Source organism: Temnothorax curvispinosus, unplaced genomic scaffold (assembly GCF_003070985.1).
Source record: "Temnothorax curvispinosus isolate PA1 unplaced genomic scaffold, ASM307098v1 QBEX01014792.1, whole genome shotgun sequence".
NCBI classification, from domain to species: Eukaryota; Metazoa; Arthropoda; class Insecta; order Hymenoptera; family Formicidae; genus Temnothorax; species Temnothorax curvispinosus.
This window is the reverse complement of record NW_020224572.1, coordinates 186109-211622: the sequence shown is the minus strand read 5'-3', so window position 1 is coordinate 211622 and position 25514 is coordinate 186109. Positions and strand designations below refer to the sequence as shown.

Sequence of the window (25514 nt, the reverse complement as noted above, 5' to 3'; positions counted from 1 at the left end):
CTTCCTCCATGTTTAATGTACTATTTACAGATTCCGGCGCGAAATGAGCAATTTCGCGGTGTACAGAGTGCGACACGACGTACGCAGCGTCGAACTTGACCATCTGATTATGCTAGGTTACTCGTCTTGCAGCATGCAAAACAATGCACATGGCATGTAACGATAATTGCGCCGAGCGACGAAGACTGAAGTACTGAGGAAATACCTGTAGATATAAATTTCTGATCCGATCAGTGCTAATCATCACAAGCGATTGCTATCGCGAGCGCGGACGTCCGCTCTTTTAAAGCCCGATGAGTTTTTCTAAACTTTTCTAGACTATCGATTCTAGACTATTCGGTAGACTATTCACGTTTGGCGGACGAGGGACAATCAGTTGTTATGATCTTAAGGATGTGATAAACAAGATTTCTTTTAATCATAATTGAACGCATATTTACAATGTTAATTTTAGGATGTTTGATAATTAGGTATAACATCGTTTGTGGATAGGTAGAACAGATTTAAAAAACTGAGTGAAAAGTCATCTACCACTTTGTGATTTTCGCAATAATCAATGACAAATTAATTAATAAAGATCTGCGAATGAGCGTGCATCCGCGTGATTCAGCAGTAAAAGTTTCAGCGTTCGCGGTTGTTGGAAGCGCGCTCCTCCCGATGTCTCACCGCGCGCGTAGCAACAATAATTATCTTGTGACGCTCGGCTCCCTTCTTCAGCAAATCCACGCGAATGCACGCTTATTCGTAGATCTTTATTAATTAATTTTCTCAGTTATTGCGAAATTCGCAAAAGAGAACTTTTCCATTCAGTTTACACTCTGTCTACCTACGTGCGGTGTTATATTTGTTATTAGACACTCCGTATGTGGCCATCCAACATGAATTGTTAATATCAAAATTAATATAAGTTATAATAATTCACTATAACACTAATTGCAATGTTTAAGGATTACAATTAATAGATTATTTGTTATTCTATGTTTTCCCAGGTAACAAGATGACGTCTAAACACGTCTTAATGACGTACTATTGATGTTAGAGACGTCATCGAGACATGTCATTTGACGTCACTTTACTATCTGGGTGTCTAAGACTGCGTAAGCATACATCGGAATGTTAGCCACACACAATTTGCACAAAGGCCGGACATGTTATAATATTTAACAGTTTCTATCGAATTTTGGGCAAAACATTCTTGAGAGACATTTTTTCCTGTCATTAAGAAAAATTTTTCCCGTTTTACATTTGCACGTGCGAGTCATTTTATACAGATATTATATAACTATATCGATAATCGAACTACATATATGAATCGCTATACAGAAGCATAGCGAAGAACTGCATTCTCTTTATCTCGGAGGGATATCTACAAAAAGTCCCGTCTCAGATGCTCGACATGAGTCATCAGAGAAAATCACATCGCCACTGAACTAGCGGATTACCATGAATAAGAGAACTTTTCAAATGCCCCATGGCGTTACTTTCTCAATGCCAGTTCGGACAACTCAGATCTGTTTCACATTTCTGGGATTTTTTTACGCTTCGGAGGCGACCTCGTGACGCTGCTCGTACGTCGTCGTAGGTACCCATATGACGCATAATAATACTAATGGATTTCTCGCATCTATTTGTAATCGCCAACGTGCAATTCCGCGTACGCGGTAATTTACCGGCAATAAAAGAGCGATTCCGCATGTTGATACACACGCTATTAATACAAATATGCGTTACTCAAGGACATTTCGCGTTACGAGTCTTCGACCGATGAACATACGCAAGATCGAGTGATTTTTCATGGTTTTAATTAAACAAGGTAATAATTTTTTTTAAGGGTCGTGTATTTTGTATAACGTTTACTCTCTAGCGTTGCAACAGTAAGTCAATATTTTGCATTATTATTCCTATTTTATTATATATACAGTATAAATTCCTATTATTTATACGAAAGTATATAAAATTATTATTTTAAGTTTTCCAATACATACATACATACATAAATATATATATATATATATATATATATATATATGTAGTATTGTAGTTATAATTATAATATAGAGGTACATACATGTATATATCCACTTGCTCTTATTTCGCAAAATAAGAAGTCGTCGAGACGAATTATGTCTAACTACTTGATTGTATATGGCAAATATATCTTTTCTTTTGTTTTCACGATCCTTGAAACAGGACGTATTACATATCACCCTCGAAATATGAATTCAATATTTAAAACTTACTAATGTACTCGATTAAACAACCGTTAAAATTTGTCGTATAAAATAAAACGGTCGTTAAAGAGATATACCCCGTGTCCCTTAATAACTGAATCTTGATAGATAGTATTGGTATATGGCAGTGTATAAAAATGTTTCCGCGATAACAATCGTTCATCAATAATCGTTCGTCAATAATGAAATAATTATACGAGATCGTTATATCTTCAGACGATAAAATTCACAATCTAGCAGAAAAATGTAGATCTTCACCAAACTTGGACTTGACGAAAATTTTTGATAATAATATATAATATTTCCCTCTTGTCAATTCATTCTTTTATATCAAACCAGCAACGATTAATTCTGTAAGTATGATATTATATGTATATTTTTACGTATTACCTATTATATATTATATATTTTTTATCGCACATTAACAAAATAAAATTATTCACGCCACAGTATTTACTTGAATACCGCGTGTGTGTGTGTGTGTGTGAGACTGTGTGTGTATATATGTGTGTGTGTGTGAAGGTACTAATGTGGTAAAAGCAGCCTTTACCACGGATTGTTATAATTATAGAACAGTAGTATTATTTTGATTCTATTATGTAACAGAACATATATATACAAGAGTGACAATATATATAAGGCCTGACGATACAGTGACTTTTTTTCGTAGTTTTCATAGGTGCAATGGCGATTATCTTTAATTTATTTAAAATTGCTTAATCATCCTATAGATCGGATATTCGTTTACGCTTATAACTTAAGCTAAGTCTTTGGCTTAGCATCGGTAATAATCAAAGAAATTCAGTATAAATTCATAATTGAATACAAGACTGCCATATCATTTTCAATATTATTTCAATTGCCGCTGCGTTCGAATTTAATTAGAATAATGTCTATAAAGAAAATGAAATGTAACGTATTAATAGATATAATAATATAAAGTAATTTGAAAAACGCACTAGCGATATTCTCACACGGAGAATAATCAATAGCAACTTGCAACAGATGCAAATTGATATCTTTCCAATATTCAGATCTATGCTGTTGAGAATGAATGATCGGAATCAAATTAGGGCCTAATATGTATCCTGTATATATATATCAATATTCAGGACAAAATTAGAACGAAGCTACTCTTTGAATTATCGCTAGTATAACATGTAATACTAGAATTTGGTTAAGGTCACAAATTTAATACAAGCATTACAAAAATTTACATACAATCAATGAAATATTTACAATAGAAACTCCAATACACTCTCATAAGTTGAAATACACTGAATGTATATAATTTATATGCATATATATTTTGTATACCCAAAGTTATATCGATATAGAATCAAATCGAGTTGCTCTCTGTATATGTCTATGTATATATTTTTTAAATATTACATATTCTATAAAAAAAAATGCCATATCTTTATAAAATCATATAAAGAATGTTGGATGTTCTCATAGTACAGATTTTGTTTTATATTTATAGATAAAAAGATAAAAATTAAATATGAATAAGTCATTAATGTTCGATAAATCAATTTAATATTTATCATTATCAAGACACATAAAATCAACTACAGATGGTAGATGTAAAAAGAAACAATGACAACTCTTCTTGTCTTCTTGAGGAACTCAGCTGATGCTTCGTTATTTTGATTATCCATAACATTTTTACATCATTATTTCGTAATAGTAGTGGTAACCCAGTGCATTTTTTTCCTGGATGGACCATCTTGAAATATTTGATATCATATATACGTTACCTGATTACATTTCAAAAAGAGGCAGATATGGGAAACCTTAAACTATGCCGAAGTAGTAAATTCCTTATGGAGAAATGTTTCGATATCCACTCGACATATAGGACAACGTTTATTGGTGCATAACCATCGATCAACGCAGTCAATATGAAATAAATGCATACATGGAAGCCTCCTGGACAAAAAAAAATACAAAAATGCTATAACTCATATTTTATTAAGATATAAAAGCTGAAACAATTCTTACCTGACACGTTCACAATCTTCAAATTCAGATAAACATATTGTACATTTCTCAATAGCATCTTCCCCATTTTCTACCTTTTTTACCTACAAATAGATACGTAACGTATTGTAATATCATGTAACAGATTGCTTATGTAACGTAAATGATATTAAAAGGTTTTATTTAAATCTTTACCCGTTTATATTTGTGAGGGAATGTGTGGCTTTCAATGGACTCTTGTGTAGCCCCACAACTTATATGAGCCATACGTCGCAAATCAACAATGCGCATGTAGTTGTCCAGTCGAGACATGTGACGTGTTCCTTGCAATACAAATTCTGACATACCCGGTGCAAACGGTACTATCTGGTGTGCTCCAGATCCTTGCTATATATGCGTTAAAGTAATATGAAACAAAATATATGTTTAAAAAGTTACGTGTAATGTACTTGACAATATACATATAATAGAAAACGAACCATATGGGGATGGAAACTAATGTGAACGTGATGCATGCGTTGCCGTTGATGTGGATCATAATGATACATATGATGATGCACGTGTTGATGTATCGGTTGATGTATCGATGGTAACATCAGCGGAGACATCGAGTCTACTGGCTGATTATTCAACGGATTTACCTGTAAATATATACAATACGAAATGTAAATTATATAAAATATGATATCGAGACATTTTGCATGGATCTTTAGATTACGATTATAGGCAGCACAGGGCATGGTCCCCTATAGAAGCTAGATGGCCCTCGAGCCTCGGGATGACTGTAAACAGTAGGTTGCTGCGGCGGCGGTAAGATAGGAGGTGGGAGATAATTTTCTGTATACGCTGCATTATCCGTGCCATTATTGCATCGAGTGTTCGGGGGACTACTGTTTTCTCCCTCTCCACAAGTATGTTGCGTCGATGAATGCACGTGAGCGTTACATGGTCCCGCACTAATGACAAAGTTTGATTTATAAATAAAGATGCACTTTTGCCTAAAATGGAATACAATGTAAGTATATTGAAATACTAACGTGTGATGAGACGAAGATCTGTGGTAAAGTCTTCGTCTATGTACTTCCTGCATGCGTTGCTGATTCATCCATAATCTTTCTTGCATAGGATGCATCCGTGGTCTTACTTGTACTACTTCCGTAGCTGTATCTGTTTATAATAATAAGAAAGTTTAATTTTATTCCTATTATTTTATAACATATATTATACGGCAAACTTTATATTCTAATTATGCCATTCTTTAACAGTTGCTAGACAGATTTCCAAATATAAGGTCATACCTCCTATAGGTGAATAACCTGTTTGAGCAGGCAATCTATGATTGTGATACCTGCCTCTATGCATGTTAGAAATATTATGCAGATGATTCCAATAATCTGGTGGTGGTCCATGCATACAGTGGGTATTATTTCTAAACAGGATTTTATGACATGTATAACATTGTAAAAATAAAAAAATTATCGTAATTAGATAAAAACTAATGTATTTAAAAATGCAGTGCTCACCTATGATTATAATCTGCTGACCATGGATTAACTACAGGATTTGTCGGCGTAGATGATGTGTGCTCTTCGTCAGATTCTACAGTTAAGTCAACTACGGTGACTGTATGATTATCCTCATTTGTATTTTCTAATGAATTCTATAACATTATGGGAAATGCGTTCTTTTAAATAAAGTTTTCACAGTATCTACATTGATAGATTTTCTGTTTTAGTTGTTTTATGCTATTTTCTTGTATTTTTCTCATTTCTGATCTCTTCTCGTTATAATCTCAGACACTCATACTCGGGAGAAAGACTTGACATACTACAGTATTGTTTGTGTATTATTAATCTTTCTGATATGAAAGGATTGCAACACAAGGCTTTTTATAAAATATTTTAATACTTTAAGATATGGTCGATAAACCGTAGCAACAAGACATTAAAAGATCAACTATATTCTGTTTTGATTGAAGTAATCTTTATGAACAAAAGTTACAATTATATTTCTCTTACACCAAATATTATATGAAGAGACTATAATCACTTTTCACACCAAAAAAATTAAATATAATCTACCGAATTAATCATGTACTAACATTAATTTTCTTAGCGTGTAATTATTCTTTACATTTAAAAATATTCACTTACCTTGGCATTATGGTTGACAGTTCCAAGTACTTCAACCGAGCCATCCTCATCGTCACTATCACTACTGGAGGACCAATCTAGCTGCAGATCTGGTGCCGATGGTGTGTCATCACTTTCTGTTAAAGTTACAAGATTGTTGACAGATTAATAATCACTAATTTATGCATATATAAGTCTTAGGGTGCGGTCACATGGACTGATATTTTCCGTGTAACGCGTATCGCGTAACCAATCAGAAGCGCGAATATGCGTAACCGAAAATGCGAAACGCTCTCTTCTAATTGGTTACGCTGTTACGCGTTACGCGGAAAATACATGCCATGTGACTTCAGCTTTAATGTATTTTAAATGCTACGTACGAGATGAATGCATTTCTTGAGGAGTTATCACATTTGACATAACTGAATGATACAAACTATTAGACTCGTTGGCATTATCACTTCCTAAATTTTGTAAAACATCTGCGTTTTCTGCCGCTCTCGTTATACTGCAAAGTAATATAATTTATTCGTAATATATTGCAAATAACAAACTATATAAACATTGATAGATCGCAAATAAATACCTGTTTGAAATAGGATGATCCGACAATCTAGACGGTCCAGCTATACTCAAACTATCTGGCTGCTGACCACTCAATAATTTTTGTTCGTCGCTCTTTTTAGTTTTATGCTTGACCGTCAAGTCACGATCGTGCAAAATTCTTTTTCTTCTATAATTGTCACACACTCTGTCCTCGCACGAATTATTCAATTGTCGAGTAGGAGGATCTTTTTTAGAGTTTCTTTCTTGTCTATTTTGGCACATGTTGCAATTCAAGAGATTAGATTGCCAATACTCCTGCGAGTCGCCAGTTGCATCTTGCTGCGTTAAATAATTTCCATAAACAAAATTGTTCTCGGAAGCAGTAGGATGAGCTGAATTTGCATAAGGACCTATAGCTGTTACGTCTGACTCTTCGATATCACTTTCCGCGAATAAATGCTCGTACTCCATTTCATTACCTGGAAGCGAGAAAGACGTGCGTTCGATTCACATTGCATCATATACCGTAACGAGAAGTCTGTACGTAAAAAAGATATTTTACGTAGAGACCGACGGAGGAAGCTGTGTCAAGTTCCTCACGTGTACCTGAAGGAAACCGAGGCTGCGGCGATGGATCAACCGTCGACGTGAACGCCGTGTCAAATATATCGGCCAACGACGTAGAGTTGGCTTCTACGGACGCGGCCGCGGACTCTCCTTGAAACAGCCCGCTTTGCTCTTCAGGCTTGCCCTTGTGCCAGACATTTTCCGAGCTCGTGCCGCTCTCCTCCATCCTACCTCTACACGTTAGGGCCACAACACAATAGAAATGTTAGGGCGCGCAAGACCAGCCGGGGGGATCAGCCGAGGGGGCATGCAGTTGCATAACATTAAAGCCAGGATACCTCGCGGAATCGCAACAATTGGGGCGGCACGCGCAAAATTAGAGATAATAAAAATAAATTTCCTCCCGGGTGTACGAATCTAGAACGGCCGCGTAAGTACGCCGGACTTCGGAGCGACAGCCACGACGTCGGAAGCTTTTCCGTTCCACGCGGCGATGCGTGTTTCGGCGCGTCATGCACGGAGAGACTTTTCCGTCTTTCCGAGAACCGTATCGGATTACGGGGAAGAAAAGTCCTATGCACTGGCACGGACACGGCTCCTCGGGCTCGAGCTCTCGGGGACGGGGAGATTTTTCGGCGTACTTCCGGGATCTCCGGCCGTAACGTTTCACGCGATAAAAATCACGGATCGATAGCGCGACGGAATAAATTGGGAGCGCGCCGAAAGTGCATTTACCTTGGGCAATTCCTTCGACGCTCCCCGTCAAGCGATAAAGCGTATCTTCTCAACACGTCATTTTTATCAGATTTATTTTCCCCGACACCGCCGTCGCCCGTATCATGCTTCGTGCACGCGCCGATATTACCTACGTGACCGGGGCACTGCGAATTTGATTGAATTGCGATCCATGTAAAAACGTGGATATAATTAAATTCTTATGTCAGTAATAATGATAATGAAATCGAAAAGAATTTGTGTAGACTGGCGCACCGCACAGACCGTCCCTCGAGAGAGTCTCGAGCGATGAACATTCGGCAACGGCGCCAACGGCGGTACCATCAATCGTCCCTCTTGTCAACTACGCTCGCTCCCGGAAGTCCCGCTGCTGATCGTACAGCGCGCTACCTTTCCGGCATCCCTTCTTCTTGTTGGTGAAAATGACAATTGATGATCAATTTATTGATCCCTAGCCCTCATCAGTTCCTAAACCTCGTATCACACTGCGGATTAATGAGATTGAATTGAGATTAGATCGAAATTTAATCAATTAGAATAAAGAAAACTAAAAAAAAAGGAATATAGTAGTCCGCGCACTGCGCAGCAATAGTAGTCTTCGTGCTAAATAAGCGATTAATTGATTCTTCTATTATATGTAAATATAATAGAAAAATTAGCAAATTTAGTTGCCTAGATTAATCCATTATGACCGTATAATTTCCCGAAATCTTATTATGAATGCCGTCCACATAAAAGTGTAAGATCGCACTATAAATATCCTTTAGCGCCTATTAATATTAGATAGCAAAATATTATAATATATTAATAACATATAATAAACCGATAAAATGTCCAATATATGTTCGATCGAGTAACGGACAACGTGGATAAATTTAAAATTCGCCAATAGAAGAAGCGCGACATGCTCGTAGCCAATGGAGACGAGGCGATCGAGGCGCGAATGGCGCGCGCGATCCACGTTTCTATACGCTCTTGCGAGTTCGTGGCTCAGGCCAGGCCAACTTCGTCAACTTCGTGCGATATCTCCCGTCTGTGTCTTTTCCTGGACTATGACCTTCTTGTCCGAACGTCAGAAGTAGTCAGAACCGTAGTGGCTAGTACTATCAATGGTGCTCCGGTGTTAATTCAATTTTGAGCATCGCCTCCTCAGCGGAAAGGACGAACCGAAAGATGGCTGTGGCTGCCAGGTCGCTCACAAAATTCGCTGGTGGGTTCCTCGCGACGTGTGTGTCCCCCCGATACATTCCCCGCGATATCCCCGCGTTGCACCGTCCTCGTTGGTCCCTCTGACTTTTGCACGTTTCAACGGCAATGCCCTCGAGATTCTTTTTTTCCTCCCGCCGATTACGCCACGCGCCAGCCTATGAACGGAACTAAAAATAATGCTGACAGCCCGCGTTTATGACATTTCATTATATAAGGGAGGACATGAGCGCGGGGCTGGGTCGCGGCCTCATCGGGAAATGCGTGTTTTACTAATTGGGAACTATGCACGGGCTCGTACGCAATGCAAATGGATAATTTGCTCTCGTATTAATAATCTCGCGACCCTTCCCCCGTGGCGATAACTCTCCCACATACAGCTGGGATTGGCGATACTCCCTGTTCTTTCATGTACTTTAATCTCTTTCCTGTTTTTTTTTCTCTCAGAATATATTGCATGTTTTAAATTACACGGATATGCCTTCTGCTCATTATTTTATGACATAGTAGAAATTTGTTACGTTGGATAATCTGCAAGCAAATAAACCTTGACCCAGAAATCTTGGAATTTGCTGCTAAGAATAAAAGAAGGCAATAAACATACCTTTTATTTTCAATGTGTGCGTAGTATTGAAATGTAAAAAATTGAACATGATTTTTTTCCTTTAATTTGTATATTGATGTTGGTCTATGTATGATGCCATACTTGTGACATTCTTAAACAATAAATATATCCTGGTTATCCTTCTCTTCTTTCATGTATTTTAGTTTTATCCAATAGATTTGGCAATACTCATATGTTGTCTTGTGATTTTTCAGTTAGAAACTGTGGAAGTTTAATACGCTCTCAGGTGAGATTTAATTACACAGAAACTAGGAAGAATTTAAAAATCGATGCAAATACCAAAGTGATATGTCAAGGTTTTACTGGAAAGCAAGGGACTTTCCACTGCCAGCAGGCGCTCGATTATGGTACAAAGATAGTAGGCGGAGTTAGTCCCAAGAAGGCTGGAACAGAGCATCTTGGCAAACCAGTGTATAAATCTGTTAAGGAGGTACACTGTTACTCTTTTACAATGTTTGTTCATTCATCTCTGTAGCGGCGTTTAAATTGTCTTCTATATCTTATATAGGCGAAAGAAGCGACTGGAGCTACTGCGACAGTCATTTACGTTCCTCCTCCGGCCGCGGCGTCAGCCATTATGGAAGCAATTGACGCAGAAATGCCATTAATTGTTTGTATTACGGAAGGTATTCCTCAACATGACATGGTCAAAGTGAAAAGGCGATTACTCGAACAAAATAAGTCACGTTTAATTGGTCCGAACTGCCCTGGAATAATAGCACCTGAACAGGTACAAAAATAACTTTTAGTTATTACATTACAAATTTATTGACAAAACGGAATATAATTCTTTCTCGTCGCATATGTAATGTTGTAGTGTAAAATTGGTATTATGCCTGGTCATATACATCAAAAAGGAAAGATTGGCATTGTCTCGAGATCGGGAACCCTAACTTACGAGGCTGTGAATCAAACGACGCTTGTAAGCATATTTCAGAAGCACGTCCAGAAGTTAATGTCAAATGTAATGATAATTACAACAATATTTTTATTTGAAGGCGGGACTTGGGCAAACGTTATGCGTTGGTATTGGCGGCGATCCGTTCAACGGTACCGATTTCATCGACTGTTTGAATGTATTTCTCACCGATCCAGATTGCGATGGTATTATAATGATAGGAGAGATTGGTGGCAGCGCAGAGGAATTGGCAGCGGAATATCTCATCGAAAAGAATACTGTTGGTTGCTGTTCAGAATTATTGGTACCCGAATCCCGATCCTGTCCTAGCCAAATCCTGTCTCGTCCTGGGAGCCCATCGTAACATTAGTATGTCGTACTTCGCTTACTTTATACATGTTGTAGGGTGGAAAAGCTAAGCCAGTGGTATCATTTATCGCTGGTATTACTGCACCACCCGGACGAAGAATGGGACACGCTGGTGCCATAATCTCAGGGGGGAAAGGTGGAGCGCAAGATAAGATTAATGCACTCGAAAAAGTGAGTCAAAATTTCTATTCACGTATTATTAATATACTTTAAATCATTTTTTTTTTTTAATCGAGCAATACATACGTGGGTTCTGTTATCAGGCTGGTGTAATAGTAACAAGGAGTCCCGCACAAATGGGTAACGAACTTCTAAAGGAAATGACACGGCTCGGCTTGATTTGTAATTAAAGCACACACTACTATAATTCTGTGTAGTTCTCTTCTTGTCCGTGTAAAATGTCTTCGTGAAAAATAAATTGAAAGTATGCCATACAGCAATAACTCACAGAAGATAGTAGTGCATTGGAGCATAAAAATTATTTCACTTGCTAATATTATATCAATTGTCCTGATTATTATAGGACGTTGATCAATGCTAAAGATTACATAGAAGATAACTGATATTTTTTAAAGAGCTGGATTTATTTTAATAGCCAACAACCTTTATGATACTTTTACAGAATTACGTGTTACGTTAACAGTGACAGATGTCCAAGAATAATTTACAAATTATCCAAGGGAACGTTATAACTGCCATTGATCTGTCACAATTTGACTAACTGCAGAGTTATAAATTTTTCTATATCATGTAAACATAGTTTTGAGGGACGGTTGTGTTTAAGTGTATAATATACTATTATTGTATAAATTACATCAACCATATAATATATTACAGTAATGAATTTAAACTTTATGGAATATGTATCCATATTGTAAAACATGTTAAGAATTCAAATATATATGAATATTGCTGCTTGTTCCCATAGCTATTGGACTTTTTTATAACATTGATCGACAAAACAGTCTTTTTCCATACTTGGCAAGATGAAAAAACTATCCCAACATCGTCACCTAAATCCCATTATTTTGTCAATAAAATTGGCTATATCTGTACTTTTGTCACTGGTGAATGGCTTTAACTTCGCCAAGTCCATCGTTCGTATAACAGGCAACAAATTTTGACAAGTAGAGTAATACAAGTGCTCATCTTTGTATAGCTGTTCAGCCAATTCAATCTGATGATTGTCCATGAGCAGATCGTTGGTCACCACAATTAAGTGTTTGCGTTTTTCTAAAGCTTCCAATACACTTCCCGCACCTGCATGGCTTATCACAAGGTCTGCCAGTTGCATGTACTCCCCAATGGATGGACTTAAACCAAAAGTTTCTATCTTACGGAAACCATAACGCGCAGTGCAATCTGGTTTCAAGTTGCTGTTGCCAATTTGCAAGATCAGATGGTTGTAACCGCGTGCTGACAGAGCCTAGAACCACGATATTAAATTATAAACACCAAATGAAGAACAGATAATTGAATCTACAGCAAAAAGAAATTAATATAAATAATGACAAAATATAAATATTGTATAAACTACCTCCAGGACTGCGCGACTCAACACTGTAGTTATCAGATCATCAAATTTTGTTGTGCCAATGGTAACAAATACAGTTTTATCAGACATTGCGTTGTATCGTGTATTGTTTTATGTATCGAAACGACGGCTCAGTATCCCTTATACTTTCGTTTTCGTCAAAATTTCCGTCGGATTAATTAAAGCTTTTACACGTGCAAAAGATAACGTTTGATCACATTCAAACGAGAAGCGGTTCAGCCGGTTAACCTGATTCTTTTCTTTTTTATTTTTGGGATATCCTCGATTAAAGTTAGAAAGAGTAAATTAATTCAGGTCCAGAATAAGTCTGATTTTAATCTTGATTCCACCAAAAATCTTGATCGATAGGTCTGGATTGACAATAAACAGTTCTATTTTAGGTTATCCAGTCACCTGCACTTCTACATATGTACTCAACTGTGGTGCATATAATTATTTAAATGCGAAAACACGGCTTCTCTTGATCTAATTCCCAGTCTTGACGCATTATCACATTATTTAGCAACACATATGTTGAATATCTGGTCACTCTTGTCAGTTTAGTGTACACAAATCAATCTTATTTATATTCAAGATGTTAACCCTCTATAATGTCAAGAGTTGATATTTACGTATACATTTGTCTACATATTTGTTTTTTAAACTTAATTAAGTTTTAATTTTCATTTCCCATTTACTGGTCGTGTAATTCTTCTTACAAACAAACAAAAAACCGGTTATAAAGGGTTAAATACGAGATATGTCATACGAGCATTGGCTAGAGGTCTGTTCGTTTTATGGAGGATTCACACTGCGTCCGATGTTCGACGTACGACGATCCGACATCCAATAGGAAATTTTTGTCTCTAATAATAAATTCTGTTATTGGATGTCGGATCGTCGTACGTCGAACATCGGACGTGATCGGAGGCAATGTGAATCCTCCATCAGCTGCTGAACTTCTTCTTGCGTTCTTGCACAGTTCATCTTTCCCCTTTTTCTTTTCTTTTCACGTTGGAGAGAAAAAGAGAGAAGATAAACCGTGCAAGAAGTTCAGGTAAAAAAGAACGGACCTAAACTCTCTCCAATGAGATTTATAATTCCCGGACTGATTTGCCGGATCTAAAAACGGGAGCCAATCAAGCAATCGCGATATTCGCGATTCCGCGGTCGCTGCTCGAGCTCGGCGCCCTCGGCGGTTGCGCAACTGCGTCCTTGCCGAGTGAACATCACAGCAGGCTGCAGTCAGTGGCTGGTTTCAGTACGTCTGTTGAAATTTGGTTGAAGCGCGACCGACTGGAGTCGATCTTGTTTATCCCTATTGTTGTCTGTTTACGAGACGTAACTCGAAAATATCATAGAAATGAAGGCATCGCTGGATCCGATAGATGTGCAGGTACCGCGCGTCGATTTGTAACAGCGAGAATTGCACGCGTGGCTGAAGTGGATCGTGGACACAACCGGCGAACAAGTTGTATTAAAAATCGTCTTCGGGAGCTGCACGACCGTCTGAAAAAATTCGTTTTACGTCCCTTTACTCGATTCCTCACGGGGCGTCGTTCGCCCCGACGACTTCGTCGAGATTTGACAAGCATTAGTCTCGTACGAGTGACACGTTGATCTTTAAAATATCTATAATCTATATGATAGCTCTAATTACATTATACACACGTTTGTACATCAATTCCGTTTGATAGCTCTCTTTGGTATGACCCAAAGAAGCTCCTCAAGCGTGAAACAAATAACTGAGCAATCATTTGCATCAAGTTCTTTGATATTTCGTTATTCGTTATTGTCCGGTCTAAAGTAGCTCTCGAATGTGAAACAAACAATTGAGTAACTTTTAAGAATTTTCCGTGCGATGTTTGTTCCCAACATAAGAACGGAATGTATTTTTTTAAATATATGATGTACATTTATAGGATATCCCTCTTTTATATACATAATTATGTTCAAGCAATAGTTTAACAAATTTTTTTTCTTGTTAAGTAAATTGTATTTAATATATACTTAAGAAATATTTAGACATCATGCATATATTATAAAATATTTAGAAAAATAGTAAAACAATGTGTATGTCCACCACATGCCACTCGTAATTCATGTGTAATTTCAAACATTTGTTCGTTAGCTTTAAATCGTTCTAGTTTAAAATTTTGCCGGTCAAAAAATGTTGCTTTTGCTGGCACAGAAGAATCGCACACTGTGCATTCTTATGTGTGTACATCCTGAGATACACTATTTAAGGCTGCGGTCCACTTGACGCTACAAATGCTTCGAAGCATTCCTCGTCTCTTCTCTCAATGAAGAAAAAAGGAGAAGAACGCTCCAAAGCATTTGTAGCGTCAAGTGGACCGCAGCCTAAATTATTTCTCTTGATATCTGATTTTATATTCACTGTTGCTCTCATACTTTCAGGAATTTTTATTTAAACAGTCAAATACATATCAGATATTTGACTTGAAGACTCCTGCATATGTTCCTCCTGCTTGCAATCTTCTCGTGGCTGACAAAAAGCGAGGACTACTTTACATAGGACACGATGATAAAATTACCGTCTTGAAGCCGGCGGAGGAGAACAGTGCAGAGTGGAAGATAGAACTCCAGTTGCCAGCTGTTATATCAAAGATTGCCATTAATTGTGATTATAATTATATCGCTATAGGCATAGCATTGAAGCCCACAGTATTGATATACGATGCCTATTCACTAGTTAGAAATGTATGCACGTAGCATATTTTTGTAGAAGTCTTAAGAACATTTTCAACATTTTATCTAGTGTATTATAGAAACTATAGTTAAATTTATAGTTAATTAACGCGATAATTTTCAGAGTCTCAACCTGTTGCTTCAAATAACAACGTCGAACGAGCTAGATAGCTACATAACGGATATACGATGGAACCCCACTGTACCTGCGATATTTTGTACCGTTACTAGCGACTGTACTATTGGTAGTTTCCAATTGAAGATAGAAGAAGAAGCAAGAGAAAATTTTATACCGAAAGTATCTGTGCTTTCCAAGGTGTCGAATGAGCCACAGGCTCTGTGTGCAGCTTGGAGTCCTAAAGGCAAACAAATAGCAGTGGGTTGCAAAAACGGAGACATCGTGCAATTAAAGCCAGATACCTTAAAGGTCGCTAGAACCATCGCGGGTCCTTCACCACCCAAAGGCGAGATAATTAACATCCTATGGATCAGTAATTATCAATTTTGTGCCGCATATCTGAATGACGAGCGGCACATAAACGTTTTCATCGTTGACGCACCGAAAGGAGAGGCAAACGCTATCTTTACATGCTACGAAGATATCACGTACGGTTTTCCCGACGCCGAGAGAAAGGACAGTGTTCTACGCTATTATTTCGAGCACGTGCCGGAATGGGGACTTATCATAGCGGGTAGTAGCATCAGCAGCGAAATAGCTGTGCTAGGCACCAAAGACGGTGGCGTGAATTGGAATCAATGGCAATTAGTCGATAGCGGCAGAGCTGAATTACCGCTGGTGAGAACCATGGAAATTTATCCCTTGGGTCTGGCCATAGACAAGTCTCCGACCTACACGTTGCCGTGGGGCGCGGATTCAACGTTGCCGTATCCAGTCCCCGTCTTGCATATTCTTGGAACGTCCGGGAAATTGTGTAGCTTTCACATGGTTAATCTGGCACCCAACTGTCCTGCCATCAACGTTCCTCCTACGGAAATTGTCTCGCCTCCAGCACCGTCACAGCTTAATGCTTCGCCCCCGGAAATATCGTTTAGTATGAATGCCGCGGTGACCAGCACGCCACGTTCGAAGCAACCGGAGATGGCACCGGAACGATCAAAACCCGCTCCGATGACGAATATATTTGGCGACTCTCTGAAAGCAGCAGGATTCTTCCAACCACCTGTGGAGCAACTGGCGGAACAGCCGAAATTGCAAGAGGAAAAAGCTGCGCCGCAGATAGCTGTGAAACCGATTATGCCTAAAGAAACACCAGTGTCAGAACCTGTAAAGACGGAAACCAAGTCAGTTATAGATAAGGAAGCAAGCTTGCCACAAATAACGGAACAGAAACCTTCTATAGACGATAACATACGGATGCGTGCTTATGTGCAGGAGCAGGCGTTGTTCGAGAAAGAATTGCGAATTAGATTGGAACCGCAGGTATGGGAATGCGGTACAGACGCAGAAAAGAAACGACTCGGGGAGACGTCCGCCGACATAGAACAGTTCTTGCGGGATTTAACGGACACGACAAACAGTCTCTCCAGCGATATAGCGTACTTGAAGGCTCTCTTGCTCCAGTCGTTCGCATGGGTCGAAGAAACTAAGTCGAAAAACGCAGCCAGCGTTGATATCACCACTAGAAACTGCAATGAGAACAGCAAAATAGCGGATTTACAGCGATGTTACTACTACATACAAACGCAGCTCAATCAAGTCAGTAAAATTTTGGATTTGGAATGGTCGGAGCACAAAGCGCGGGCAAAGTCGCAAATGAAGATTCCCAGCTTGGAGTATGTGTATCAGAATCTTCTGACGCATAACAAGATTTTCGCAAAGGAGAAAGAGAAGGTCGACCAAATCTCGCGGCGATGGAAGTCCTTCAATCGCTCGTTGGCGGTTAGTGGCGTGTCCAATCTCAATCGTTCGATGGCGAGTCTGCACGTGAGTTCACCGAAATCGCCAGCATCGGTTATTCGCGGAAAAACTGACGTTATAGATGCCCGCTGCAAAGCCATCGCCTCGAAGACTCTGACTTTTACACCCGAAAAGCAGTCAGCGCTAAGGGCGTTGCTTACCGAATCATCTCCGAGAATTGTCAAGCCGGTCAATCCATCACCGGTTCAGGATCGCCTGAAGGATACGCTGTCTTCCCTAGCGTCTCTCAGTCCTGTGATCAATGAAACTAAGACCAAAACCGAGCTGTCGATTGTTAAACAAAATATTGCCGTCAAGCAGCCGGTCGAGAAGCAGACCAAATCGCAAAGTCCCCTCGCTTCGTTGAACAGTATCGTTGCGAGAATCGGTTCGTCCGACACAAACGGCATCGTTGCGCAGAACAAAGTCCAACAGAAGCCACTTCCAACGACCGTTTCTTTCCCCGGGGCGATCTCTATCAAGCAGGTGGATAAAAAACCTGCCGCGCCAGCAGTTCTCGCAACGTCCCAAACTAAGCCGAAACAGGATCTTAATGTTAACTTCCCGACGTCTATCACGTTTGGAACGTCGGCGCCGAAATCTCAAGATATCCTCTTTTCGAAATCTCTTCTTACAGATCCAACTACTAGGAACAATAAGGAATCGCCGAGCAACGATGGCGTCCCTAAAGCTCCGGAATCTGCTTTGTTCTCGACCGGATTGTTAAAGGACGTATTGTCAACGGAATATCCGTTAACGGAGACCACTCGTATGGGAATCCGTAATCTTTTACCGCTCTCTACGGCGCCAGCTGTGAAAACGGACGCTGCCGCTACGTTCAGTTTCGCTACACCTATAGCCCCGCCTGTTGCGAAAAGCTCACCCTCCGGTACTGCGCTCGACATGATGTCCTTCGCTTATTCGAAATCCACACCCCACACTTCTATCGTAGAACCCGCGATAACGGTACCAGCGGCACCGATGCAAACGCCGATAGAACTGTCGGCTTTATCCTTGGGATCACCGAGCACGTTAACTATTCAACCGGTCGATCACTCGAGTAACAGCGCGAACGGGAAAGTAAATGCAATCACGACTTCCATGAGCTTCGCCGCACCCGCACCCGTTACTACAGCACAAGGTCTCGCGACGACTGCCACTGTTACATCCGTTATGACTATCGGCGGGGTTACCATCAACGTTGTGGACGCGAACGCCGCTCGCAAGCCGATGACGGAAGTGCCATCCAGCAGTACGGTCGTCATCGAGAAAGTGACTACGCCTGAGGTAAAAGCACCCATCTTTGGCGCTGCAACTCCCCAGGCTTCAATTTCGTTAGCCGCGACACCGATATTCGGCGGTCAGACCGTCGTAAAGAACGCAGCGACAGTGCCAGAGACGACCATACTGCCCGCTACGACTACCTTCGGCGCAGTTTCTTTCCCGTCGATTACACCTACTTTCGGGACGTCGACCTTGGCGCCGGTCACCACATCGGTGTTCAGCGGATTCGCAAACACGTCAACCGGCATTACCACTAGCTCCTCAGCAATGCCTACGAGCAGCAGCAGCAGCAACACCGTGTCACCCTTCCAGACTTCCCTGAGTAAGCCGACGTTCGGCGAGACCACCATCACCAGTGTGCCAGCCACGAGTTTCGGGATCAGCATCAGCAACACCTCCTCCGCGGGCACAATTTCATTCGGTATGCCTGCGACAACGACGGCGACCTCGATCACGCCGGCGTTCGGTAAGAGCCCAATAGTATCGCCGGTGTCGAATGCGCAATTCCCAGGTGTTCAGACCCCCGCGTCGACGGCGAACATCTTCGGAAAGCCGATAATTAGTCCCGCATCGACGCCGTTTGGTAATACTTCAAGCTCGGTGTTCTCCAATACGCCCGCTACCTCCTCGAATACTTCTACACCGATATTCGGAGGCAACAGCATGAATTCTGTCTTCGGGTCGACCCCTCCGAGCGGAAATATCTTCGGGGGTAACACAGGATTCGGTACGGTCTCAACGGGATCTATATTCGACACTAATGCCCCGAAACCCGGTATTGTATTTGGTGGAGGGACAAACGCACCTGCTTCTCCGTTTGGTGGTGCGACGAGCAACACGTCGCCGGCGGCAGTCAGTGGTTCCCCTGCGGGCACAAATGTCTTCAGATCTACTGCGCCTAACACATCTCCCATACAGCAACCTGTACTCAGCAGCCCACCCGCTTTCGGACAAGCTCCAGCCTTCGGTGCCAAGCCGGTGTTCGGATCGTCACCCATCTTTGGCGGAGCAAAACCCGTTTTTGGAGGTGCTGGTTTTGGCTCACCTCCTACGTTTGAGTCTCCTGGCATGGGTAAATAAATAGCTGATATTATTATAACATTCTTAAAACGCGAATACATAATTGGTATGTAAACTATTATGTATTAAACTATTACCTACTTTTGAAGAACAATATGAAAAATCTTTCCTCATTTATTTTATAGTTCCTTTAACTCCAGCTCACAAATGTATAGATAATGCCCCAATTAGTTTTATAATCAATTCTGGATTGATCATAATTACATTATCCTGCACCTCTTGTTCATTTATAATAAGAAAAGAATGTTATAAATAGGATTTGGAAGTCCACCTGCTATGCAAGCTGGCCCCCCTACAATGGAAAATGTGCCAAAAGTATTTGGAGAAGTGGCAGGCAGCAGTACGTTCGAATCTTTAGCCAATCAATCAGGTGGTCTCAGTTTCGGTAGCTTAGCCCAGAAGAATCAAGAGCCAGACAAACCAGCGTTCACTGCGTATGTAGCTTTTGAATCAATATGTTTTCGAGTCAATAAGATAGCAATAATAATACCAAGATATAGAAAGAATTTACAAATAATAAATAACCATCTTATTTCAGCGGCAGCTCGTTCTCCAGTTGGAGATGAATGATATGGTTGCGGCAGATTTACCTTCAAAACTGTCATACGTCTAGCAGAATATGAAATTACTATTGAATAAGGAAATTATCTAATTACAATTGTGTATATACTGTTTTACATTCAGAAATGTGTACTTTTTATGACAGAGATCGTGTTCTATTGTCTTGTACGTTGTAATAAATGAGAACAGATCTAAGTTTTACAATAAAGCATTTTTATTTAAATAAAGAAAATTGATCAATAAATATTATAATTTGAGTGAAAACCATAATGCAGCGCGCCAGCTCTCGTGTTAAATATGATCGAATGCTGAATGAAAAGTATTTGCGGTTATCTTATTCTCTTCTTTTTTTCTTTAGTGGATATCTGTCTCTTGTTATTTATATAATTTTGAAATTATATTTTCTACTAGATATTCCTTTAATTTATGTGTTGAATGACAAGACCAAATTTTTTTAAACAAAGCCAAATTTTTCGCTTGACAGACTATTCCAAGTTATTCAGAATATTCATTATCTTGCTCTCTATTTAGTGTTTAGTGATGTTCAGCGAGAATAATCAAGCGCTTATTTAGACTATTTACAACAAATACTATTTTGATCTTTCATTACTTCATATGATGATATCACAATGGTTTTTTTGAGCATACAAATTTGTTTAAATTACATATTTTATTAACAAATTAATTTTCTGCGTATTAAATCTTGATCTATAAAGATACATACAAATTAAATGATCAAAAATAAAAGTATTAAATAATCATTTACACTATAATGTAATCATATGCCTCTTTTGATGGCTTTCGGTGCAATCGATACTTTGGTAGGTTTACACAAATCGATCACGCACGGGTCGTCTAAAGGTGGATGCGTGCAAATCGCAGATGAAGGTAATAGTAATGCTAAGGAGATCTCTACGTTACAAGGTTCCATCCACACTTGATGCGACAGAAGAACTGTCGTTCTCAATCTGTAATCTTTCTGATCGGACTGCTGCATACGCAGATCTGCGGATCGCGGTAACAGTAATTGCACTTGTTGATCCGGATGTCTCAGCTTTATCCGCAGAGTGGAGGGATCGCGTAGATTCAATATCTTGGCGTTCAGGGGGATTCCCAGTAAAAGGCCGCCCGTGAATTTTAGCGCGGCATCAGCATCGCCTCTCGGTTCCTCGATGTGCGCTCGACAAAAGCGCGTCGTCGCCGATGGTCTCGGCAGTCGTTCTTCCCCCTGTGCTACTGGCGTCAAAAGCAATGGCAGCAAAAGCCGCGTCAAGGAGCCCGGCTTCACGTCCGCCAAGGTGGGTATTTGTAGAACCAGAGCCCTGGAGAATGGCGGTAGCCTCGACGTATCTTGAGGCAAGGCATCGGCTTCCGATAGGAAATAACGAGCTAGTGGTAACGCGCTGCCGGTCGCACTCCTGGTCACCCTAACTAATTCTATAGCCAGTGCTTTCAACCACATATCATTAGCCAATATAATTTCGTTCTCGCCTAATCCACTAAATAAGCGTTGTAATCTAAAAAATAATGATGTATATAAGCTTTTGTATTTTTTTATCTATCGTTAAAATTATATGGCGTATCAAAATGATATATAACGATATGTACTTTTGCGTGTGCTGAAGAAGAACGAAAATATTGTTATTGGTATTCGGCACTGGGTTCGCCGAGATAGACGTCGTCGAAGACACAGAACATTCTTTGAGGACGGACTTCAACAGCAGCAAGCAACGAATATACAAGGCGGCGAAACGTGCAGCGCCTTCCATATGGTGATCCATCTCTGCCAAGCGATCAAAATCAATGGCTGCAGTATTCAAAAGTTGCGTATGAACCCTGCCTCCTGGTCTGGCATTCTCGATTCCGGCTACCATCTTCTCCAAGAACTCACGACCACGTTGACCTCTGTTCTCTTCATTATCCATATCTTCCATTTTGATTCCTGAACCGCTTGTAAGCGTTGGCCGCAATCGCGGAACTAGATGCGGCATAGTGTCGCGCAAATAGTGATAATGTTTAGAAGCATGCTCCGTGAACAGGGCGTGCATGCTTGGACAGTGTAACGCGGCATTGAAGATTAAAACGAGTACGCTTGCATCTGTTATAAAAAGTTAAAGGTATTGAATACAATTTTAAAATAAAAGACTATTTGCACAATAAAAATAAATTTAAAATATTTACAGGACGGTTCATCCACATCTGGCTCGGGTGTGTCGAAGAAAGGATGTCGGCCAAGAAGTTGCGGTACTAGAGGTAGCGTTAAGTATGGATGTGACGCGCCCAATGCCGCTAAACAACTCCTGATACTCTCCCTGTCCTGAGGGTATCTTGTTAAATTATCTAGCAAACGATTAACGCACATGTAAAGACAATTTGTGGTGGCGAGATGACTAGCAGCTAGCATAGCGTGCAAGCCTTCTCTCACTTCTCCTGAGAAATCTTCCAACGCGCCTAAAATTGTTTCCAATTGATCCTCTCGAAGGGTTACGCTCGATGACATTTTTTTTAAAGATTCAATAGCTCTTAATCTGACATCCTGAATTTCGTCATTGAACATATCCACCATAAAGTCCAATGAAATTCTAGCTATACTCGGTTGCTCTAACGAAATCGTGCAGAGTGCTTCAACTGTCGCTGTTCTCACCTAAAATGAAATTTATATATGATCGATATGAGAACAAAATATGAGAAAAAGATAAATTTCAGTTATAATCAAATTTTATATCAAATTTGATTAAGGTATAATAATGAACTTTTAATTTGACGATCTTTAACGAATATTCCAAGAAAATTGTTATTGTACGTATTGCAATAAATAAAAATTTATACCTCTAAAAATTCATCTTCCAAGCCATGAATGAATGCTCCGCAAGATCCACTTTTCTCTTCAACTTCGGGTCTGTCCGCTTCAACTATTTTTTGTTTTTTATCCAACGCTTGTTCTATATGACGACGCGACACACCTTTCATGGTTCCCAAAAGGGACATCGCCGAGGCTCTCACGCGAGATGACAAATCACCCATAAGACTGCAAATTTGTGAAAAGGCACAGTCCACCATACGTACATCCTCGCCATCAGAACCAACAACAATGCTGTAACATTTAAAAGGATCATGTAAAAAAAAAGTTTACTGTAAAATTTCATCTTTAAAACATATTTTTACTTATATACTGACTTCTCTGGATACTCCCTGCCCAAAAGCCAAATAAGTTTCAGAACAGCTCGGCGTACAATCTCGTAATCGTCGCGAAGGGCTGCGCAGGCTTCCTTGAAGAAACTCGCAGGGAGCCTACAACCTCTGTGAGAATGCAATTCTGCCATAGTTTCGAAAGCTTGAGCACGAACCCGTGGATCTTGAGAGCGGGCATAATTGCCAATTAACGTTAAGGTATCATCTGCAGCATTTGCTGTTAGATAACGGCCGATGATAGAAAGACACCGCGTTTGAACACCGTGCCAGGTGTCGGGCAGATGTTCCTGTGCAATTTTCAATACCAGTGCCCTGAACGTACAAGAAATATTTCTCGTAATTGATTTGCTAATAGAAGAAAGTGTTTTTTACTTCCTTAATCAAGACAAATATTTAAACTTTAACTGCAAATACACATGAGAGCTAAATCTTGGGAAAAGAAAAAAGAAAAAAAAAAGAGCTACGAGACAGTAACATATGAGATATGTACACCTTTGATAATCTCCCAACTTTAACAGCGTCGCTAATCCCTGACTCTTGACTCTGTGCGACTCCTCGTTTCGCAGAAGTTCAGCCACTTCATTCACAATTTTTGCCTTTTCCAACGTGTCAGGCGTCACTTCTCCCAATTCAGCAAACACCCAGAAAATCTTGGCTCTAACCGCAACTTTCTTCTCGACAGCAAATCTCTCCGCCAGCTTCTTTATAGCAACGGGAACATCCTCCGGTGCTATGTACGCTATAGCATCCGAAATACGAACGAGCAGTTGCAACGCGTCGTTTCCACTCTTGCATTTTTCCAGGCATTCTATGTAAGCTAACGCCGAGCTGCTGTCGGCACCGTTCTTCGAACCAGACGTCGATAATAGCCTTAGAGTCTTTAACCGTTTGGTTGGCGGCTCATTAACAATCTGGGCGGAAATTTTGTAGCTTGTTAAAATAATTATTTTAGCTATGCTTCGTGATCGGAATGAAACACGTGATATAATCTTACCGTCTGGCTCTGATTAAATTCAGCTAGCACTCGTTTCTTCATTAAAGCTGCCATTCTTGGAACCAATGTCTTATTTCATTATGGATTTAAGCACTATTTTTCTTCTCAGATCAATTTATATACTCTGACATTTTAATATACATATGATATAACCTCAAACATTCACGAACCCAAAACATACATAAATACCGAATTTGATACGCAGTACTGCCAACTAAACACACAAAAAATCTTAGGTATCGATATCTCAAAACGACTTCGATAAAAATTAATTTCTGATTAATTTATTAATTATGTGATTAATTCAACCGACAGAATCGTTTAGAGCAGAATTTCTAAATAATATCATTGTCCCTAATATATATTTTGTATGTTTAATAAAATTAAATAAATTATTACAAATTCATATTTCAATTAAATAAAAATTAATATAATTCTGTCGATGTATGTGTTAATAAAATAATTGATATTTGATAATTAATTTAATTCCCGATTAAGTTAATCAGAGCTCAGTCAAAATTCTAATTCAATCGATAGAATTGCTTATATAGCAAAATCTTTAATTATACATAATCGTACACACCGTTGTCTCTGATTTTTTTTCTTCCATACGCGTTAAAAATAAGAAATTAATAATTCTATCTATGTTAATAAAATAGTACAAGTGTTGCTCGATAAATTAATCAATAAAATCTGTACAGGATTGATGGTCCATCTCTAATATATATATATAGTACCTCGAATTCTAACAGGCTTGATTTTCTTTGAACCATCTTAATTTTCCCTTGAAATATATTCCTCCTTTTTTTAAATTACTTGTACTATTCTTCTAATAAAGTAATACATTCTTTTTATACATGGAAATTTATATATTTTTTTTCTTAGCCAGTTTCACAGTAAACATAAAAATTGCATCTTAATCAAATGCACATGTACTCGTACTCAGCATC

The 25514-nt window shown here is 39.4% G+C and overlaps 5 protein-coding genes across 7 annotated transcripts; 2 read left to right on the top strand and 3 right to left on the bottom strand.

The window, feature by feature from the left end:
• Window positions 1-2916: 2916 nt before the first annotated feature.
• Window positions 2917-8518, bottom strand: LOC112464991. Of its 3 annotated transcripts, none has more exons than XM_025032325.1 (13): window positions 8325-8518; window positions 7499-7692; window positions 6933-7371; window positions 6727-6854; window positions 6368-6483; window positions 5738-5874; window positions 5567-5643; window positions 5252-5381; window positions 4933-5170; window positions 4694-4855; window positions 4410-4601; window positions 4236-4318; window positions 2917-4163 (listed from the first exon to the last, which is right to left on the bottom strand). In XM_025032325.1, the coding sequence occupies exons 1-13, from the start codon at window positions 8366-8368 to the stop codon at window positions 4034-4036; spliced, it is 2070 nt and encodes a 689-aa protein (XP_024888093.1). In that variant the 5' UTR covers window positions 8369-8518; the 3' UTR covers window positions 2917-4033. The 3 variants fall into 3 exon arrangements, with proteins under 3 accessions (XP_024888093.1, XP_024888091.1, XP_024888092.1); XM_025032323.1 differs by having other exon boundaries at window positions 5513-5643; window positions 8325-8515; XM_025032324.1 differs by having other exon boundaries at window positions 5513-5643; window positions 8195-8514.
• A 665-nt stretch (window positions 8519-9183) lies between these two features.
• On the top strand, window positions 9184-12213 carry LOC112464992 (succinate--CoA ligase [ADP/GDP-forming] subunit alpha, mitochondrial). Its single transcript, XM_025032326.1, has 7 exons — window positions 9184-9404; window positions 10220-10455; window positions 10534-10755; window positions 10843-10947; window positions 11024-11203; window positions 11329-11463; window positions 11556-12213. The coding sequence occupies exons 1-7, from the start codon at window positions 9368-9370 to the stop codon at window positions 11640-11642; spliced, it is 1002 nt and encodes a 333-aa protein (XP_024888094.1). The 5' UTR covers window positions 9184-9367; the 3' UTR covers window positions 11643-12213.
• A 75-nt stretch (window positions 12214-12288) lies between these two features.
• LOC112464993 (UDP-N-acetylglucosamine transferase subunit ALG13 homolog) lies at window positions 12289-13616 on the bottom strand. The gene is made up of 2 exons (XM_025032327.1): window positions 12830-13616; window positions 12289-12718 (listed from the first exon to the last, which is right to left on the bottom strand). Exons 1-2 carry the CDS (start codon window positions 12914-12916, stop codon window positions 12302-12304), a joined length of 504 nt encoding a protein of 167 aa, XP_024888095.1. The 5' UTR covers window positions 12917-13616; the 3' UTR covers window positions 12289-12301.
• Window positions 13617-14034: 418 nt separating this feature from the next.
• LOC112464988 (nuclear pore complex protein Nup214) lies at window positions 14035-20585 on the top strand. The gene is made up of 5 exons (XM_025032318.1): window positions 14035-14222; window positions 15245-15547; window positions 15660-19809; window positions 20074-20251; window positions 20356-20585. The coding sequence occupies exons 1-5, from the start codon at window positions 14190-14192 to the stop codon at window positions 20381-20383; spliced, it is 4692 nt and encodes a 1563-aa protein (XP_024888086.1). The 5' UTR covers window positions 14035-14189; the 3' UTR covers window positions 20384-20585.
• A 476-nt stretch (window positions 20586-21061) lies between these two features.
• On the bottom strand, window positions 21062-24761 carry LOC112464989 (integrator complex subunit 4). The gene is made up of 7 exons (XM_025032320.1): window positions 24565-24761; window positions 24063-24481; window positions 23556-23882; window positions 23208-23472; window positions 22560-23022; window positions 21987-22476; window positions 21062-21895 (listed from the first exon to the last, which is right to left on the bottom strand). Exons 1-7 carry the CDS (start codon window positions 24616-24618, stop codon window positions 21157-21159), a joined length of 2757 nt encoding a protein of 918 aa, XP_024888088.1. The 5' UTR covers window positions 24619-24761; the 3' UTR covers window positions 21062-21156.
• Between the last annotated feature and the right edge of the window lie 753 nt (window positions 24762-25514).

Excerpts from the sequence above, each read along its gene's own strand:
- LOC112464993 (XM_025032327.1), bottom strand. The coding sequence starts at position 12,916 with ATGTCTGATAAAACTGTATTTGTTACCATTGGCACAACAAAATTTGAT. Across the intron at positions 12,719-12,829 it reads TGAGTCGCGCAGTCCTGGAG|GCTCTGTCAGCACGCGGTTA; the intron begins GTAGTTTATACA and ends TCGTGGTTCTAG.
- LOC112464991 (XM_025032323.1), bottom strand. The coding sequence starts at position 8,368 with ATGGATCGCAATTCAATCAAATTCGCAGTGCCCCGGTCACGTAG. Across the intron at positions 7,693-8,324 it reads GCAGTGCCCCGGTCACGTAG|AGGTAGGATGGAGGAGAGCG; the intron begins GTAATATCGGCG and ends CCTAACGTGTAG. Across the intron at positions 6,484-6,726 it reads TCAAGAAATGCATTCATCTC|AAAGTGATGACACACCATCG; the intron begins GTACGTAGCATT and ends TAACTTTAACAG.
- LOC112464988 (XM_025032318.1), top strand. The coding sequence starts at position 14,190 with ATGAAGGCATCGCTGGATCCGATAGATGTGCAG. Across the intron at positions 15,548-15,659 it reads CCTATTCACTAGTTAGAAAT|AGTCTCAACCTGTTGCTTCA; the intron begins GTATGCACGTAG and ends GATAATTTTCAG. Across the intron at positions 20,252-20,355 it reads GACAAACCAGCGTTCACTGC|CGGCAGCTCGTTCTCCAGTT; the intron begins GTATGTAGCTTT and ends ATCTTATTTCAG.
- LOC112464992 (XM_025032326.1), top strand. The coding sequence starts at position 9,368 with ATGGCTGTGGCTGCCAGGTCGCTCACAAAATTCGCTG. Across the intron at positions 10,456-10,533 it reads TGTATAAATCTGTTAAGGAG|GCGAAAGAAGCGACTGGAGC; the intron begins GTACACTGTTAC and ends TATCTTATATAG. Across the intron at positions 11,204-11,328 it reads ATCTCATCGAAAAGAATACT|GGTGGAAAAGCTAAGCCAGT; the intron begins GTTGGTTGCTGT and ends TACATGTTGTAG.
- LOC112464989 (XM_025032320.1), bottom strand. The coding sequence starts at position 24,618 with ATGGCAGCTTTAATGAAGAAACGAGTGCTAGCTGAATTTAATCAGAGC. Across the intron at positions 24,482-24,564 it reads AATTTAATCAGAGCCAGACG|ATTGTTAATGAGCCGCCAAC; the intron begins GTAAGATTATAT and ends ATTTCCGCCCAG. Across the intron at positions 22,477-22,559 it reads AGATGTGGATGAACCGTCCT|ATGCAAGCGTACTCGTTTTA; the intron begins GTAAATATTTTA and ends TTTTTATAACAG.